Source organism: Convolutriloba macropyga, chromosome 14 (assembly GCF_964194025.1).
Source record: "Convolutriloba macropyga chromosome 14, txConMacr16.3, whole genome shotgun sequence".
NCBI classification, from domain to species: domain Eukaryota; kingdom Metazoa; phylum Xenacoelomorpha; order Acoela; family Convolutidae; genus Convolutriloba; species Convolutriloba macropyga.
Genome location: NC_134481.1, coordinates 18,142,277 through 18,162,890, shown reverse-complemented (window position 1 = coordinate 18,162,890; position 20,614 = coordinate 18,142,277). Strand labels below are relative to the sequence as shown.

General features: G+C 34.2%; 2 protein-coding genes across 3 annotated transcripts in view; both read right to left on the bottom strand.

Annotated features, from left to right (window-relative positions):
- LOC142353110 (uncharacterized) overlaps positions 1-20,614 on the bottom strand; it is a 576,000-nt gene that overhangs the window by 33,905 nt on the left and 521,481 nt on the right. The gene's annotated exons all lie outside the window — the stretch shown is intronic.
- Positions 1-20,614, bottom strand: part of LOC142353105 (uncharacterized) — a 96,108-nt gene that overhangs the window by 21,052 nt on the left and 54,442 nt on the right. For both annotated transcript variants that reach the window (XM_075405309.1, XM_075405310.1), the window contains exon 3: positions 16,814-17,665. In XM_075405309.1, coding sequence (XP_075261424.1) covers positions 16,814-17,665 — 852 coding nt within the window. The remainder of the gene's footprint in view (positions 1-16,813; positions 17,666-20,614) is intronic.

Genomic DNA, 20,614 nt, shown 5'->3' with positions numbered 1-20,614 from the left:
ACCCTCGATAATTATACAAAGTGCATTTATTTTTGACAAACTGAAAAATTTTGTTTAGAAATTGATCTATTGCGCTTTCATTTGAACAATTGAGTGTTTTGTTAGAAGCGCAGCAATATCTGGGCTGATCTTGATCTCACCATGGAACCTTACAATAAAATTTTTAAGACGTTTTTATGTAAATTACTAACAAGAATTTCAAATCAGGGCTCAATTCATGACAGATACTATTGACAAGAAACGAGGTCCAACTATATTATGATATGGTTTCAAAGTTAAGCTCATAGTTTGTATGTCTCTGACCAATTGTTTTCGTAAAAATTTCATGGACCTCCCCAATGACTTAGTGTCCCCAATCGAAGATCCAGTTAGCTTTTTAGGAAGTCTAAACGAACCTAGAAAATTCTTTTAGTTGTTATCTAATGTCTGTTATGACTTTGAATATATTTGTTTTAAGAAAATACCGTTAAATTTTTAACGATTTGCTCTCTTTTATCTGATTTCTCCCAACTTCGGGTTCATTCTCAGTAAAACCATGCGGAAACCAATTTCCTGTGAGTCATAAAATGTCGCTAACGGTTTTATATTCAACTAATGGTTTCGTTTTGATACTAAGCGTTTTCTTTTTTTGGCACAATCGCATATTGTATGAGTTCATTTTCTTTTCGTGTCAAATTATCACATTATAGACAAGTCCAATTGAAGGAAAGCATAATAAAGAAAATGCAGCGCGTTGGAAAAGGGCGTATCTGGATACGTTTATTATTTTTGTTGAGTATGATTTTTGGGCTGAGACACAGCTATCTCAGTAAATTTTTGTGGACATAGTAAATTTTTGCTGACTTTTTATTTTTGCCTATGTCTGACTTTCTTTTTGTCGTTGTAAGCCATATAATTGACAACGTTAGGTCTCAATTGCTTCTCCAGGACGTATACTTCAACCTAATTAAAGATTTCAGTTTATAGCTTTCTTTTAATGACTCAAAATAAATTTAAAAAAATATATTTTTTTCAGCTATCTCAATTGTGCTTTCGTTTTCGTCACCATGTGGCTCACTCTCACCAATTAGAAATCGCAATAACTTTTGTTGATTTAAACGTTTTTTTCCGCTTGTAGTTATACTTTGTCACTGATTGCATCGATCATTTAGTTTCAAAAAAAGTTTTCGAAATTTCTTTACTTTTCAATTTTTTGGTACATTTTTGTTGTCATGTCTACGTAGTCCTTTTATAAGGAAAAATCGTTGACGTTAAGCTGAGGAGAAAGTAATAATTTACAGTTCTTGTCGGTAAAGTTTTATAATTAAAGTGCCATGCACAGTCCGATGTTGTAAAAATGTTTGAAATTTTGGCTTCTTTATGTATTTGTTATCTTGTGGGGTTGTGACTTAGTAACAGCCCCAGTTGGCTTCCTGGGGTGCTGCAATTGAATCTGTAACATTTCCTTGAAATCGCAATTCTGTTATGACTTTTGAACACACTTGTTTTCAAAAACGTATGTGGGGTTTTTGAGCTTCGTCATTTTTTCATATAGTTTTTCGCTCGATTTGTAGCTCAGTTTGTGAACACCAGTAACAACCCGTTTCCAGTGAGCTATAATTTAATCTTCATAACAGATTTAGATTCAAACATTTGTTTCTCGGCTTTGTTACCACTGTTGCTACGAGATTCCATAAAATGTTTGAGATTTTTATATATTTGTACATTTTAAAGTATTTTTGTTTTCTTTTTAATTTATAACAGTAATCGTAAGTCCCATAGGCTTTGAAAATTTTGGCAATTAAGCATTGGATAGTGATATCAGTTGCTTCCAATGGAGATATAAAAGAACATTTTAGCGAGTTCATCTAATGACATTAATAACTTAAATTAATTGTTTTAAAAAATAGAAACATATTTTTGAACTTTGCATCTCTTTGCTTTTTTCTATCGACCTGTTAACCAGTGGAATCGAGGACAGATCCCATATCCTTTCTTATGAAGAATAGGTTAAATTGTTTTCTTTAGGTTTTATCTAAACAGTATTTTTGTTTTCTTTTTAATTTATAACAGTAATCGTGAGTCCCATAGGCTTTGAAACTTTTCGCAATTAAACATTGGGTAATGACATGTCTCAGTTGCTTCCAATGGAGATATAAAAAAAAACATTTTAGCGAGTTCACTTGATATCAAATGACATTAATAACTGAAATTAATTGTTTCAAAAAATAGAAACATATTTTTGAACTTTGCACCTCTTTGCTTCTTTCTATCGACCTGTTAACCAGTGGAATCGAGGACAGGTCCCATATCTTTTCTAATGAAAAATAGGTTAAATTGTTTTGTTTAGGTTTTATCTGATGCGAGTTTGATTTTGTTATAATTCATTTAATTATAGAAATCCAGTTTTGGTGGTAAATAATGTTTGTTGTTTAATGTTTGGTAGCCAATTAAGTCACAAATGTGGATGAGCGGGGTCGGAACATTATGTGCGTACACACATTACCGAGCTTCCTTATTTTTTTTAAAATGAGTTTTGCCAGCTTTTGTTTCTCTTTTTGTAGTCTTATGTCTGAGACTAATTAATCAATTCGCCATCTAAGGAGCGATTAGTGAAGCCATCTAATGCTTTCAGTCGATACCTTTTCGCTAATAAACTGGATGATTAAGCAAAACTCATAATTCTTCATTTATGTTTGATATTGACTTCGTCAAATTAGCTTTTCCGCAGACTTGGAAAAAAAGGGCGCGCAGCATTAGCACGTGTCGTTTAGATTATGTATGGAATTTTGTAATTAAAAAAATGTTTGGATTGTAATTCTATACGTGCAAATGAATACCAATGCCAATTGCGGTGAAAAACTTGTTTTTTGGCATAACAACTGAAAATTCTGAAATTATGAGTTCTGCCTGTATTTGTTATTTTGTAGTGTTTTGAGTTAAACTCACTAATGACATGCCCAATTAGCTTCGTAAGCAGTTGCAAGTTAACCTGTTCAGTATTTTCAAGTTGAAAGCTTATGGTTGTTATGACTCTTGAACTTAAATTGAAGATTTTTTGAGCTTTGCCACTTGTTATCATATTTCGGTCACCTTGCAGTGGTCTCAGTAACGTGAGAGGTCGCACCCTTTTTCAAGTAAATTAGTATGTATTCATCACTGTGGTTTTTTAAATGATGGTTTTTGGCTTTGATAGTACGAGTTTTCAAAACTTACTGTCATTTTTTTCCTGTCGTGTCACAATGACATATTAAATTATAGCTTTCACAATTTTTGGCCATAACAAGGAGATTAATTGGTTAATAAAACATTAAGTTGCGATGAGAAAATCTCATAACAATCAGTGTGCTCTCAAACAGCCAGTAAGCAAATTGGCGTTTGCGTAATACTCCCGTCCATTTGGATGGAACCAATCAAATAAAGGCAGTGGTTTCTATTGCTGCATTACAATTGGCGAGAAATTTCAGAGTTCCATTGGAAAAGTTCTTTCAAACAGTGATTTTATCCATTCAAACACTTAGTTTGTATCAAGTTATGACACTTTTCTCAGTTTGGTCTACACCATATCACAAAATTATTTTTCAAAGACAAACTTGCTAGCAAACGTTTTCCTTTCACCCCCGCAGCTGCTCATTCTTTTTGAAAAAAAAAATCTATCAGTTACGAACTTCCTGGATACTCAAATCTCCACTGCAAAATTCAAAAAATTTTGCACGCTAGAATTCATTTCTTTCCAAATTTAACTGATCTAGCTGAAAATTATTTAAAAAAAGGTCTATGGTTTTTCGATTACATCAACTATATGCAAGGAAGATTTATCACAAAGAAGATTACAGCTCTAATAGTATTCTGATCATAGTATTACCATCGATGAAAAATGGACAAAACCCAGGCCGAGTTAGTTTTACGTAAATTTGATTATTATAATAGTACATAACTGTTCCATGACTGTCCATGACTGTTAAGAATTCATGACCAACATAGAAACAAAACAAGGAGGCTCGGTAATGCGCGATTGCACATAAAGTTCCGACCCCGCTCATCTACAAGTTTCACTAAATTGTCTACCAAATGAGGAGTTTTCCTCCAAAGAGTAAGTGAGATCTTTTATTATCCAGTATATGCCATACGACTATAATAAGAACGACAAAGAGGCAAAAAGAAACAAATCTAAAAATTTGCACAAAAACGGTGTCCCAGCCAATTCAACATTAAGCTGTTCACTAGGGAAAATAACATAAATTTATAGCGTTTTTTTCCAGAGGACCGCTCATTATTGTGATGCCGTGAAAACAAACATAAACCTACAAAATTCGCGAATATGCAAAAATCACCAATATTTTATGAAAACTCGTTGTACCAAGAACAATGATCTTTTGAGGAAAACAAAACCGTTATAAAGAGCAATTTTTAGTTCATCAGATAATGGATGTGACTTGTCTATAGAGATACTGAGCTACATTTTAACAGAAATAAGATTAGCAAAGCTCAAAAATCCATTGTCTTTTTTTAAATAAAAGCAAACAAATATTTTCAAAATTTATGGCCAACATAAGCTTTCGACTATAAGAAGAGACAGTTTAATTTGCAACTTCTTCGAAAACTAATTGCACTCTTATTAGTGAGGCTAAATCATAAGACTATAAAATATTATTAAATACAAGCAAAAGTAAAAAACAATTGAACAAACAACTTTACAAAACCACAGTGTTGAAGCCATTAAATTTATGAAACTTCAACCCCGAGAAAATTAAATTTCCACTTGCTTCTTCTTTGGACATCATGAAGTCTTTTTACGACGACTATCTTAAAATGACAAAAGAACCACAAAAAGTATGTAATACTCACAAAATTCTTCTGAAACAAATTGTCTGATCCCTAAAGACATCAGACAAAACGTTTAACCGATAGAAAAATTATTTTTTCTTTCAACAAAAAATTAAAAGATCTCTCAATAATGACTCCATTGCGAAAATGATACAAAATTGTAAAATACGAAAAAAGACAAAAATCAGAACAAAAATGGATAAGTTGAAGAACACTTTTAAATAAAAAAGTCAATAGAACCATTAGCTATATACTGATATCAGTTATTAAGTTAATTTGTATATCCATAATTGGCCATTGAGAGCCTTTATTACCCAATATTTGGCATAGGACAACAAAAATTAGCAACAAAAACGGCAAAAAAAAACAAATCAAATTCTGCAAGAGAACGGTGCCCTTAAAACCATATTTTTTGAAAACAATAAAAACTTCAATTACGAATCACTGTAGTTTTTCTCAGTTAGATAGCTAAGTAAAGTGACAATGAAAAAAGAATCGAAAGGAACAGCAAAAATGGGCAATTAGGCAAAAAAAAATCAAATTTTTGTATTAAAAACTCGCAGACCAAAACAAAGAAGACGATTTTTTGAAAAAATAGGCAACAAAGATTCGTTTGTATCTGATATTAAAAAAAGTTTGTCCTTTATTTACTGAGAATAAGCTAAAAGTTTAAAAAATAAGACGAAAAATTGACAAGTTCAAAAATATATTCAATGTCATAGACAATAGAGATCAACCGAATGCAGTGCAGAGGTTCACCTACACCTCTTGAAGAAGCCATTTGCATATTTGATTGACTTGAATTAGTATTCAGAGTGCAAAAGAATAACAATTGAAGGCAAAACAAGAATTCAGTTAAAGTTTACTAAAACTTCTTCGAAGCCATAAAAATCATTAGGTTCTCTGTAAACTACTACATCTACATTTGGCTTCAATTTGAACCTCAAATGGGAGCTGTCATTTATGGAGCCGTGAATTGGAAGTTTTATTAGTAATCAACATAAAACAATAAAAGCAAAAAACTTTTTAAAAAAGCAGCACCAAAATAAAAACAAAATAAATCTAATTTTAATCCATGATGATATCAAACCTATCTTTAACTTTGGCGCAAGTCCAAATCATCCACGCCTTTTAAGTGTTTGCGAACGCGACCAGGTGTCAAGCGAAACATTCAAAAAATTTTGTGAATTGTTGTGTGGCCTAAATGTTGTGATAAACTTATTAAGTCTCCATTTTGCACCCAGGAGACTAATTTTCTTCCAGCTCCTGATTGTTGTTATTTACTGATTGATAAGAGGCCGGAAATTGTTTGGGTACCCCAAATTACTGAGGATTTCAGATTCCGGCGGAAGAATTCGTATCTGGGACAAACATCTCTCTTTGAATTATTCTAGCTTTTGGCGTGAGGTCTCTCCGCATCAGCTTGATCGATTTGTATAGCTGGTGTTATTCGATTAAGTTATTCCTCTGCACGTTAAAAAAGTTTTCAGCTCAAACAATTGGCGTGAGCGTTCTCTGCATCTGTTCGACTGACCTTGCAAACGTTTTTACTTAAGTTTGTGGATTATTTATCGAAGTTATTCTGCGTATAAAAACCCTCTATAGCGCGCTACTTTCAAGCCAGTTGTGGGCGAACTCCTGTGATCCCAATTTTCATTTTCCCTCAAGAAATGGCATCTCCACCACCCCCTGAAAGGCTTCGTGAAATTTGTCAACAATGAGGCAGTGTCAAATTTGGCACCCATTGTGTTAAACAAAAAAACGCTTATGTCCACCTTTCGTGTGTAGGCATTACAAACAGATAAACATTAGTGGAAAGAATTGTGGTCCTGCATTAAGTCTTCGCCAACTTTCACTGCAGAGCTGTCAGCACTTAATAGAATTTCTGCAATTGAGCATAAACTGGAATGCATTGATGCTCTTATCCGCGAGCCTCCTTTACTTCGAAATGAAATAGCTACGATGAAAAGCCGGATTCCAAATTTTAAAGCAGCAAAGACGGTGCTCCTGAGAACCCCAAATAACAGTACGTCGAGTTATCAGAGCAGTTATCGAAGTGCATCAGGTACCGAAAAACAAAAAGCCGTCAATTTGACTATCGAATCAACACTCCGAAGGCTAAGACCTTCCAAAGGAATTAAAGACTGGTAACAAGACAAACCTATCAGCAATATGGGGTTTGAAAAGAGCTCCTAAGCGCCGTCATATCTATGTCGGATGACTTAGCAAACATATCTGTCACAGAACTGGAAGAATACTGAAATAAACGGCATTGAACTCCCTCATATTCGTCAAATCTCAAGACCGGAATCACAGCTCAAGTCATTTCATTGTGTTTGAAGATGATAAAATCACGTCACTAAAAGTTTGAAGGTGAAACAGTCGAGGCACCGCATTTTCAGCATGAAAATGTTACCGTTTCAAGATTTTATCTGAACGGGTGAATGGCTGAAAAGCGTTAAAAAAATGACTAGAATTTAGCATTTCTGACAACATTGATAAGCGAATGTTTAACTGCTTCCTACATAATGCACGCTCTGTGAGAAACAATAAGAAAAAAATGCTTTATTGCAAATCAATGAGATAGATATTGGAATGTGTGTCTTATCATGGATTAAGGATAATAATGATGATAATTTCCTTTTGCCCCTCTAGTTTCAAGTCAACCGCGGCTCAAAAAGGTGGAGGAATTTGTTTATTCTACAGGTCAATTATTCAGAAAAAGTACTTTGAAAGTCAATCGCCAGAGCTCCTCGAATGCTGCCGCGCAACCTTGAAAATTCAGGCAACTATTTTTTTCTTAATCACAGTGGACAGAATGCCTGGAGGAAGTGTCAAGCTGTTTATTGATAATTTTACTAACTTCTCCTGTTATCTCCTGTTGAGTACTTTCAGCATAGAGCAAACTTCGGGAATTGATAAAGCCTGGAACGACCATCTGGATGCAGAGAAAAACATATTAAAAGATCACTTACCGCTTAAGACTTAAATCTTCTCTAAACATAAATGCCCCTTTTATGACGATGAATTGCTATTCTTGAAGAGGAAGAAAAGGAAACGTTAGAGATCATACGGAAAGACCACAAGCATTGATTTGAAAGCCTATTTTGATTTGAATACCAAAATTTATTTTGATAAGTTTCTTGAAAAAAGGGGCAATGTTCATCAAAAATGTCTTGCATGTGAAATTTACACGTCAAAAGCATGCGTTATTGAAATCCCTACTTGGTAAAGAGGAGCACATACTACTACAAAATGTGAAAATGAAGAAATTCTTGCTACAGATTTCAATAAGCTTTTTTAACAAAAAGTTGGGAATATTATTGCATCCATTCAAGCAGCAGAGTTTCCAGAGGTCCTCACGTTGACAAACAAACAGTTATGCGCCTTCACGCTGTTATCCCTGAGCGATTTGAAGGAAGCTAATTACAGCTGCAACGACTAGTACGTCAACGCTAGACGGTATTCCAACAAGGATAGTAAAATCTTCTAATGAATTACTTTCAGTAGTATTGAACCTCATCAATTTTTCTCTGGAGAAGAGAATTTTTCCTCAGGCTTTTAAACAAGCAGTTGCTAAACCTTACATTAAAAACGTTAACCTTGATTCTAAGGATTTTGCAAACTACTGACGAATATCAAACCTCAGTTATACATCGAAGTTATTAGAAAGATCAGCTATTGTACAACTTACCGATCACCCTGAAAGCAATGCCATTGAGAGCCTTTATTACCCAATATTTGGCATAGGACAACAAAAATTAGCAACAAAAACGGCAAAAAAAAACAAATCAAATTCTGCAAGAGAACGGTGCCCTTAAAACCATATTTTTTGAAAACAATAAAAACTTCAATTACGAATCACTGCAGTTTTTCTCAGTTAGATAGCTAAGTAAAGTGACAATGAAAAAAGAATCGAAAGGAACAGCAAAAATGGGCAATTAGGCAAAAAAAAATCAAATTTTTGTATTAAAAACTCGCAGACCAAAACAAAGAAGACGATTTTTTGAAAAAATAGGCAACAAAGATTCGTTTGTATCTGATATTAAAAAAAGTTTGTCCTTTATTTACTGAGAATAAGCTAAAAGTTTAAAAAATAAGACGAAAAATTGACAAGTTCAAAAATATATTCAATGTCATAGACAATAGAGATCAACCGAATGCAGTGCAGAGGTTCACCTACACCTCTTGAAGAAGCCATTTGCATATTTGATTGACTTGAATTAGTATTCAGAGTGCAAAAGAATAACAATTGAAGGCAAAACAAGAATTCAGTTAAAGTTTACTAAAACTTCTTCGAAGCCATAAAAATCATTAGGTTCTCTGTAAACTACTACATCTACATTTGGCTTCAATTTGAACCTCAAATGGGAGCTGTCATTTATGGAGCCGTGAATTGGAAGTTTTATTAGTAATCAACATAAAACAATAAAAGCAAAAAACTTTTTAAAAAAGCAGCACCAAAATAAAAACAAAATAAATCTAATTTTAATCCATGATGATATCAAACCTATCTTTAACTTTGGCGCAAGTCCAAATCATCCACGCCTTTTAAGTGTTTGCGAACGCGACCAGGTGTCAAGCGAAACATTCAAAAAATTTTGTGAATTGTTGTGTGGCCTAAATGTTGTGATAAACTTATTAAGTCTCCATTTTGCACCCAGGAGACTAATTTTCTTCCAGCTCCTGATTGTTGTTATTTACTGATTGATAAGAGGCCGGAAATTGTTTGGGTACCCCAAATTACTGAGGATTTCAGATTCCGGCGGAAGAATTCGTATCTGGGACAAACATCTCTCTTTGAATTATTCTAGCTTTTGGCGTGAGGTCTCTCCGCATCAGCTTGATCGATTTGTATAGCTGGTGTTATTCGATTAAGTTATTCCTCTGCACGTTAAAAAAGTTTTCAGCTCAAACAATTGGCGTGAGCGTTCTCTGCATCTGTTCGACTGACCTTGCAAACGTTTTTACTTAAGTTTGTGGATTATTTATCAAAGTTATTCTGCGTATAAAAACCCTCTATAGCGCGCTACTTTCAAGCCAGTTGTGGGCGAACTCCTGTGATCCCAATTTTCATTTTCCCTCAAGAAATGGCATCTCCACCACCCCCTGAAAGGCTTCGTGAAATTTGTCAACAATGAGGCAGTGTCAAATTTGGCACCCATTGTGTTAAACAAAAAAACGCTTATGTCCACCTTTCGTGTGTAGGCATTACAAACAGATAAACATTAGTGGAAAGAATTGTGGTCCTGCATTAAGTCTTCGCCAACTTTCACTGCAGAGCTGTCAGCACTTAATAGAATTTCTGCAATTGAGCATAAACTGGAATGCATTGATGCTCTTATCCGCGAGCCTCCTTTACTTCGAAATGAAATAGCTACGATGAAAAGCCGGATTCCAAATTTTAAAGCAGCAAAGACGGTGCTCCTGAGAACCCCAAATAACAGTACGTCGAGTTATCAGAGCAGTTATCGAAGTGCATCAGGTACCGAAAAACAAAAAGCCGTCAATTTGACTATCGAATCAACACTCCGAAGGCTAAGACCTTCCAAAGGAATTAAAGACTGGTAACAAGACAAACCTATCAGCAATATGGGGTTTGAAAAGAGCTCCTAAGCGCCGTCATATCTATGTCGGATGACTTAGCAAACATATCTGTCACAGAACTGGAAGAATACTGAAATAAACGGCATTGAACTCCCTCATATTCGTCAAATCTCAAGACCGGAATCACAGCTCAAGTCATTTCATTGTGTTTGAAGATGATAAAATCACGTCACTAAAAGTTTGAAGGTGAAACAGTCGAGGCACCGCATTTTCAGCATGAAAATGTTACCGTTTCAAGATTTTATCTGAACGGGTGAATGGCTGAAAAGCGTTAAAAAAATGACTAGAATTTAGCATTTCTGACAACATTGATAAGCGAATGTTTAACTGCTTCCTACATAATGCACGCTCTGTGAGAAACAATAAGAAAAAAATGCTTTATTGCAAATCAATGAGATAGATATTGGAATGTGTGTCTTATCATGGATTAAGGATAATAATGATGATAATTTCCTTTTGCCCCTCTAGTTTCAAGTCAACCGCGGCTCAAGAAGGTGGAGGAATTTGTTTATTCTACAGGTCAATTATTCAGAAAAAGTACTTTGAAAGTCAATCGCCAGAGCTCCTCGAATGCTGCCGCGCAACCTTGAAAATTCAGGCAACTATTTTTTTCTTAATCACAGTGGACAGAATGCCTGGAGGAAGTGTCAAGCTGTTTATTGATAATTTTACTAACTTCTCCTGTTATCTCCTGTTGAGTACTTTCAGCATAGAGCAAACTTCGGGAATTGATAAAGCCTGGAACGACCATCTGGATGCAGAGAAAAACATATTAAAAGTTCACTTACCGCTTAAGACTTAAATCTTCTCTAAACATAAATGCCCCTTTTATGACGATGAATTGCTATTCTTGAAGAGGAAGAAAAGGAAACGTTAGAGATCATACGGAAAGACCACAAGCATTGATTTGAAAGCCTATTTTGATTTGAATACCAAAATTTATTTTGATAAGTTTCTTGAAAAAAGGGGCAATGTTCATCAAAAATGTCTTGCATGTGAAATTTACACGTCAAAAGCATGCGTTATTGAAATCCCTACTTGGTAAAGAGGAGCACATACTACTACAAAATGTGAAAATGAAGAAATTCTTGCTACAGATTTCAATAAGCTTTTTTAACAAAAAGTTATATTATTGGATTATTATATGGAATATTATTGCATCCATTCAAGCAGCAGAGTTTCCAGAGGTCCTCACGTTGACAAACAAACAGTTATGCGCCTTCACGCTGTTATCCCTGAGCGATTTGAAGGAAGCTAATTACAGCTGCAACGACTAGTACGTCAACGCTAGACGGTATTCCAACAAGGATAGTAAAATCTTCTAATGAATTGCTTTCAGTAGTATTGAACCTCATCAATTTTTCTCTGGAGAAGAGAATTTTTCCTCAGGCTTTTAAACAAGCAGTTGCTAAACCTTACATTAAAAACGTTAACCTTGATTCTAAGGATTTTGCAAACTACTGACGAATATCAAACCTCAGTTATACATCGAAGTTATTAGAAAGATCAGCTATTGTACAACTTACCGATCACCCTGAAAGCAATGCCTTGTTCTGTGCTTTTCAAAGTGCCTACAGAAAACTTTACTCAACAAAAAGCGCCCTTCTAAAAGTTACCAACGACGGGTTACTCAATTTAGAGCTAATAAAAAGCACATTTTACATTGGACTCGATCTATCGGCAGCCTTTGATACACTGGAACATAACATACTTCTATCTATTCCTGATATCCTTGGATTCCCAGGTTCTGTTCTCTGTTTCCTAAAAAGCTATCTCAGTGGTCGATCTCAGAATGTTTTAATAAAATTTGTTGTCTTCGGAACAGGATATTAAAACCGGGGTACCACAAGGTTCGGTTTTCGGCCCTTCTGCTTTTCTCCGTTATCTGCTGCCATTAGAGCTCAAAATTAAACAGCTGCAAATAAACTATCATTTCTATGCGGATGATACCGATATTTACTTTGTCAATGATGAACCGCTGACTCAGCGGAAATTTGATTTGATTAAAACCTTGCCTAAATGGTTTCGTGGCGCCAAGCTATAATTAAAAACTATTAAAACAGAATTTATAAGTAGTGCGAAAAACTCTTTCAATGCTGATCTACAACTTCCTATAGATTCCAAATTTTAGGATCATGTGAAATTTCTTGGCTTCATTTTGGATGACGAACCTTTATTTTCTAAGCAAATCAGTTAAGTTATTCAGTTCCTTCTGCCTGCCACTATATGCTACCGAAGATTTATTCCATCAGAGACACAGTTGATAGGGATGTCTTAATAGAGTTACGATAACTTCCCGGCTTGACTACTGCAAGTCACTTTATTATGGATTACCTGCTCTGCTTCATGGGAAGTTGCAACGCATAATGAATTGTGCATGCAGGCTGATAATTCGCCAGTCACCCGAATCACCAACTTCACGATTCATCAAGCAGCCAAACTGGTTGCCTGTGCAGAAACGTGTGCTGTTCAAGATTTTACTTTTTGGCCGTCACCTAATTCATTACCCTCAACAAGTTCCAGGGTGTCTTAGCTCTGTGTATCGCAATGATACAGTTCCAAGATGCCAGTATGTATACTACCTTCAAATTTCTGTCCTTGAAACTAACTTTGGAAAAAGGTCTTACAACCATGCCGTTCCGCAAGAATGCAGCAGAATGACTTTTGAATTGAAGCTAATACCAGATGAGCTTACTTATAGACAAACATTAAACACTTTTTTATTCTGAATCTTTTATATTGTAGCACTTTTCAGTATATAAAAGGTGCTTAAACCTATAATAATAATAAAAAAAGGAAAAAAAAAATGATGCATCTTGTATAATTATCGAGTTAAATTTGCAAATTTTAAATTCAGAAGACTTTTATGGGGCGCCGGATTTTAACTAGCTTTCTTTTGGAGCTAATGGAGATTATGTCAGCGGCTTCTAGGTATCCAATTTCGGCAAACTTAAACAAAGTGGACCAAAAAAGCATATTGTGCAATTTTAGATGAAAAATGTCTGAAATTTAAAAATATAATCAATAGTTTTAGCCAAAAAATCTGCCAATAAACAATTCTACAATTTTATTAGTTTTAATGGTAACAATTTTAACAAATTTTAATGGTAACAATAACACTCTAAAAACTGGTCCCAAGTTTTTTTGAAAAGAATTTCAAATATTTTGTTTAGTTTAGGCTTTATTTAGCGCTATTAAGACTGTTATTTGAGATAGTTTTTCAAAAAGTAAATACTGAGTTTCGTGTAAATGTTTTTTGTAGATATTTGTTTTTGTTGTTTGTCTTGTCTCGTAGTTTTAATAATGGCAGGTCTCATATTTATAGAGACCTGCTATTATAAACAAGTGAATTCCGAGCTGCCTTGTTGTTCCGACCTACTTTGGTGGGGAAGAACATGTTTTTAACTGTTTTCTTTTGGTCACCCAATTTTCGCCGATAGATATATTCATCGTAGAGTTGTGACGGATATTATTACAAAACTTCAAATTGAGCGCAGAACTTCCAATTAAAAAGATTACTTTCAATTTCTGTTTTTCCTAAAAGCTGCGGAGGTTTAAAATTATGTGAGGTTTAAAATTATGTGAATCATTTGCCTATTTGCATTGATAAAAAAATAATTAACAACATAGCTGGCAGATTGCCAGAAAATAGCCGCAATTGATTCGTAGATCGGCAGTTTAAAAAAAAACAGTAAAAAAGACAGACCAAAAAAATTCGTCTTTTCATTGAAGGCTGATCTGTTATATTTTGCTTAAAAATATGTATAAGTTATTGCTGCCTCTATTAGCTGATCTGAAATAACCTTCATTTAGAGTGACACACACCCATTTGACCTTATCTCTTTGAATTAAAGTAAATAAAAGTCAATTTCAAATTGAGGAAGTCATTTTTGAGAGTGAGGTAAGTCAAGTGTGGCCAAAAATTTAATCACGCGCATGAACAAAAAAACTCGCTCCACTAAGAGCGAAAAATGACGTCACACATGCAATTTAGTTGAAATTGCATGAACGAATGAACAAAAAGTGGCTGTGACGTCATATGGTCGTAACAAAAACCATGACGACGAAATAAAAAAACATAGCAGGACAAGTCCTGACGTACAATTCAAAGAATTTTCATTGACTAAAAAAACTAGACCTAAAACGGACTATGAATGGATTGGAAAAATCATTTAGAAAAAAATCTGATCCAAAAAATCAAAGAGTAAAAATCAAAGTGAAATTGCCCCATGTGAACAAAAAACCACTAGCGAGAAAGCGAATTTTTGTTCAAACACCATTTTTTCACTCTACTTTAAATTTAGATCGAAAAAATTTCACGCCGCAAAACCACTCGCTTTTTCGCTCCATTTCCTGTTTCGGCGTGACCAAAATCACCACTCCAATTTGACTTCAAAAATCATGAAAATGTGTGAACAGATCTTAAAAAAAAAACATAGCCGGAAGAATTCCGGAAACGACTCGAAGTAGAAATCTGACTATTCTCACTAATCAGATGCATCACCAGCATATTATCAATCGACAGACAGTGTAAACAATTCAAAGAAAAGACTGGAGAACTGGAAACTTGACAAAGGACCAAACAAAAAATAATATTCTCTAAAAATCCAAACAAAATTCTCTACAAAAAGATAACATGCAGCTTCCCATCCATAACTCCTAGAAATCAATTAGTTATATATTTGGCTAGATCAATCGCCCACCTAGTATTTGCAGAGAAACGTTAAACAACAAACTAAAACAAAAGACTACGAAAAACTCTTTAACGAAATAGAGATTTGTATAATTTGTTTAAATGAAAACTGCCCTGCTAAGCCTCCAAATGCCAATTCATAGTATCGACACCTACAAAAATGCTCCCTATTGAGAAAAAATTACCAACAAAAAACATTAAATTGGAAGAAATAGGCAATAAACTTAGAAAAAAGACCAAAAAGTGGCCAAAATTTGCTCTGATTTACACGATTTTCTTTAACAAAAACAACTCGAAACTAATATCAATCAAAATCAGAGACCTCCAAAAGAGCTTCAACAACTGACTTCCACCAGAAAACTCCCCAAACGCTATCAAAGTTAGAGGAAGAATAGAAACGACATTTAAAACCAAATTGAACAAATAAAAAACGAGAAAAAGTAAGGTGTTTTTTTTAAATTTTTTAAGAAATTAAAACCAAATAAAGTTACTTTGAGCAAATAGAGCAATGAAGTGCTCGCGAAAAAATGAGCAAGTCATAACAAGCTAAAGAAGTTGTCTACCATTGAAAAAACAACGAAAAAAAGCCAAAAATTTAATGTGGTTAAAAACTCCTAATTTTTCTGTCATTTTTCTTCAGAAAAAATGTTTTATAACAACAAAATTGTAATCAATTTGTATCCCTGATGATCTTTGAGTAACGAGCTTCTATGCAAATTGCACTGAAAGCAGTAAAACGAAACCAAAGGACAAAATACCTTAAATTTCGTCGAAAATTCAGCAAAACTGATCAAAAACCTCCAAATTTGCATAAAACTCAATTTAACTACTTGAAACCTTCAATTCCTATCAGAACGAACCCAAATCCAATACAATATCATAATCAAACCTCATAAACAAGAAAAATTGCAAAAAAAACTGCTTTTAAAAGCCGCACGTGAACAAAAAAATTTGGCTCGCTCAGAGAAAATTTTTTCACACATCAATTTCTCGCTCTCTCAAAAACAGCGGTATGAACAAAAAACCACTCTCTTTTCGCTCCGCTCTTTACTTTTGTTCAGCAACCAAATCACTCCAAATTTTTTCACGCGTTTCATTTCCCGCTTCAAAAATCACTCCAATAAAATTGATTAAAAAAAAGGACTTCTCCAATACTCCTCTTCGAGTCGTAAAAAAAGACAGCGCCCCAATACAATTCAATTTCTTTGAATTGTAAAAAACCAAGAGAAGGCCAATAATAGCCCCAGCTATCGCTGTGCGGCTATTAAAAAAGACAAATTAATTATTTTGATAATCAGATGTGATCTGTAGCCTTTATTACCATTTTAATATTAACGAATAAATTAGTATATAATGCACAATTTTGTTTCCAAAACCGTGGTAATATGCTTTAACAAAATTCTCACGTAATCCAGCAATTATTAAGCAAACAGTTGTCAGATTTAAATGTTTCCTTCTCTATTTCATTTTTTCCCCAAAAACCGAAGATTTTTTAATTTCAATTATGTCAATGGTTAAAAACGCTGATGTACTTATCAGACTCTGGTCATAAAGTTTATCGGTTAAAACCGCAACCAAACGAACCATTTTATGTGAACCAGTCAAGATGTAAAACTTCAACATAACTCCAACAAAAATTTTCTACCCGTGTAATTTCAACTCTGCCCGGTAAACTGATAAATTTGTACAAGCGGAATATTTTATTACCTTTTATCTGAGTTCAAGTTATTTGTTCTGCCGAATACATCAATGCCAACTGACGACAGCTCTCGGAAAAAAGTCAAAACATTCCAGTGAACACGAAAGCTATCATCTTTGGTCCAGGCCACGTAAGCTTTCTGAAGATTTTCCACAAGTAGAGAATCATTCTCAGAAATATTAGGTAGCGTTTCCCATTCGCCGCATAGTACAGCAACTTCGCACGTTCGCTTGACCATAAAAGCACACAATGCCTTTTTCAACTTTGGATCTGGTACTTTGTTGTGTGAATTCGGCCAGCATTTTTCGTAGAATCTTTGCGCAGATTTAAAATTACTGAGAGCGCTGTCAAAATTACCAAATGTTAGCTGCTCTTTGCCTTTTAAGTAGTCGATATCGCCCACAATTGAGCGCAAAACAGCTTCTAACTTACTTTCTAAATGCGCATTATTCAGTTTTTCTCTCAATTTTGTATACTCTTCCCTCAGGTTTTGTAATCTTGCAGAATACAAGCCTCTGTCGAAAGCCCGGAATTGTATCTCGCCCACTAGCATCTCAATTTTTGTATTCACAATTCCTGAAGTTGAGTCTTGGATATTTCCACGGAACTCATTGTGAAGCAAATAATTTTGAATATTTTTCTCTTCTCTACGCATAAACTTTGCCCATATCATTAAGTAGCTGTCCAAAGGTTTTTGGCTGTGCGCAGATGTTTCTGGCAATCGAGTTGTCAAATGTTTGTTGTTGTTGTTTGCATCGATCGTATAAGCTTCTTGTTGATCATTAATGTTCGTCGAGTCCAGATAGACAGTGAGCAACTCGGGTATCTTCCCATCACTGATTTCCCAGTCGTACAGGAACCTAAAATAAGCGAATTTGACAAAAACTTGCCATCATCAAGTGAAAGCCCTGGACTGAAGACTAAAACGCTTTCAGTGACGCGAAGCAAAATTGAGTGGGGTCTTATTGAAGGGAGGAAGGCGTTTGTGTGATCACAATTGCAGTTTTTTATTCGTGAAGACCAAACTGTTTAAGGCTGAGCGAGTAGAAAGCGGATAGAAAACTACGTCAGCACAAAGTCTCCCAATTCATCTCACCACTTCTCAATTTTTCCCCAAACCATTTAAACTTACGACAAAACAATCTCAAGACAAGGCGGGTCAGTTACCATTTTAAAAACAAAACTGTCACTTCTGCTGCAAAAAACCAAACTAATTATACGAATCAACTCAAATTAAGGGGCAAAAATCACAATTCAAACATTCACAATATGTAACTTATGTGCACCAGCTATTAAAAGCGAAAATTTCGCTCTTTATTTGTCTTACTTCTCATTTGTTACACAATTCGATGCCCAGTGATATCGATAATTGCAAGACATAACTTATATTTAATTGCCGCCAGGACCGTTTTTTAAGCAAACATCTGTTATATTCCGGGGAAAATCGAACCAAGTTATGTCAATTAAACTTGTTAATAAAGTATTCAAAGCAGTTAAAACTTCGGAAAAGCAGAAAATCAAGATGAGTTTTTGATCTTCCTGAACGAGCTGAACTCAACTCAAAGTGCAATTGAATTCAACTCACTGAACATTGCAAAACTCCTATTGAACATATTACCACCAAATAGACGCCATAGCTTTGTAGATCTACAAGTTTTATTTTCCACAGTTTTTTATTGCTTTCTCATCGATCTCTTCAGCATTTATATTTCATCCGCAAAAAACTGATATTACAAAAATACACATACTAATCGAGCCAGACAGTTTTTAATAAAATAATAAACCTCATTAAGAGGCAAAATTTTTCAAGCCAAATTTGCGTCTTCCAAATAACTGAGAAAAACTGAACACAGAATATTTTTGCAATTTTGAAAATCAATGTTTTTCATTGTTAAAGATAGAAAACCCTGCCCACCTACAAACAACGAACTCCGTGAAGAAAAGTCAAGACATCAATGTGGTTTAATTCAATAACATTAGTCGTAGTTAAACAAGGCGGCTCGGTAATGTGCGATGGCACATAAAGTTCCGACCCCGCCCATCCACAATTTTGGCATAATTGTCTACCAAATGAGGAACAGATAGAAAAACCCAAAAATTATTTTTTGCGAATCCCAAAAAAGCCCAAGTCTTTTTCAAAAAATTCTGTATGAAAGATAAGATAACCTCCGAAACAAATAACTCAGCGGAGTAAAAATTGATGCATTAGATTGCTGTAAAAAGTCAATATTAAGAAAGCGAGTCAAGACGAACAGCAAAATCAAACAACAACAACAACAAACATTAATTACATCAAAAAATTTATGTCCCTCTTAAAAACTAAATTTAATAACAAAGTCAACATACCGTCAGATAAACCTGAAACTAAACAAAAATAACTTATAAATCACCTGAAAACATATGCGACCAGTCCATAAAAAGGTTTGGTAACAATTATACAAAAAAGAACAAAAACAGTAAAGTAAAAAAAATAACTTATTTTTTTGAAACAGTTAACTTCAAAGTAATAAATACCATTAGGAATCAATTAATATTACCACAAATTTACGATTACCACTGCTTCTATAGAAGGGCATTAGGACCTGCCCTTATTCATTTTTTAAAGCGGCTAAAAAGAACAACAAAGAACAAACAAAATTTCAATTGAAACTTGCCAGAAAACGCTGTCAAAACCGTCAAGCCAAATTTTGGCACTCAAAATATATTTGATTGCGCCTACTTCAAACAGCTATAATGTTGTACGTGGCCATTCATTAGTAGGACTAGGTAACAAGTAGACAAAAAAGCGAAGTGCTAAAGTATGTAATTTTTTTTCGAAACAAAATTACATTCAATGTCATGAAAGGCATTAATTACAAAAAGAGCTAATTAAATAGCGTCGTTTATTCATGAAAAAGAAACCCTCGAGACCTGTAATTATCCAGAATATTTCTTGCATCTACAGAAGGAACGTCAAATATGACAAAAATCAAATTAATTTACTTTTTTTGTGAAAAAGCGGTGTCGAAGCCAGAAGGTCATAACAATTTCTTTGAAAAAAAGATTTTGGGACACCAATCCCTTTTATTCCTTTGACACCCATAATGTCATATTTGACCTGTAATTAACTAATGAGATTAGGTAACAAAAAGAAACATAAAAAGAACAAAATTGCGAAATTAAAAATTTTTTTTTTAACTTTTGGAAACCGATGGGTTTCAAAGTCATGAAAGCCATCAGCTATCTGCTAATATCAGAATATCGGTTTTTCTGTTCTTCCATGAAAAGCCAATGAAAGCTATCACTATACAGGAAATTTCATACGACCGAAACGACAAGGTATAAATGACAGTTAAGACAAAATTAAAAAATTCAATTGATTTCTTCAAGAAAGAGGCGTCGAGGCCGTTAAAACGATGATTTATATCTTTCAGGATTTTAATATGTTCAATTCTGTTTTATTTTGAATGCTAATAAGGTGACATGAGAACTGTCAATAATTTGATAATGTGACAAAATTAGAAAACTTGAAAAACTGGCAATTATCAAAACAAACAAAAATCTAAAATCTTGTAGAATCAAAGCCAGAAAACAATAACTTCAGGCTTAAAACTGCAACCGAGAATAAATGTTAACTCAACAGAAAGAAGAAGTAGTCTTTTTTTGCTGACACTAAGCTGGAGGTTGAACAAATTAAGAAAAAAAATAGAGGAAAAGTTAATTAAGCCATTATTTATTGAAAAGTCAATTATTTTTTAAAAAGAAACGAGCATAAACTTTCAATTAAAAACTAAATGCATTAGCCTGGAGCTGCTTAGCAAGCGAATTGG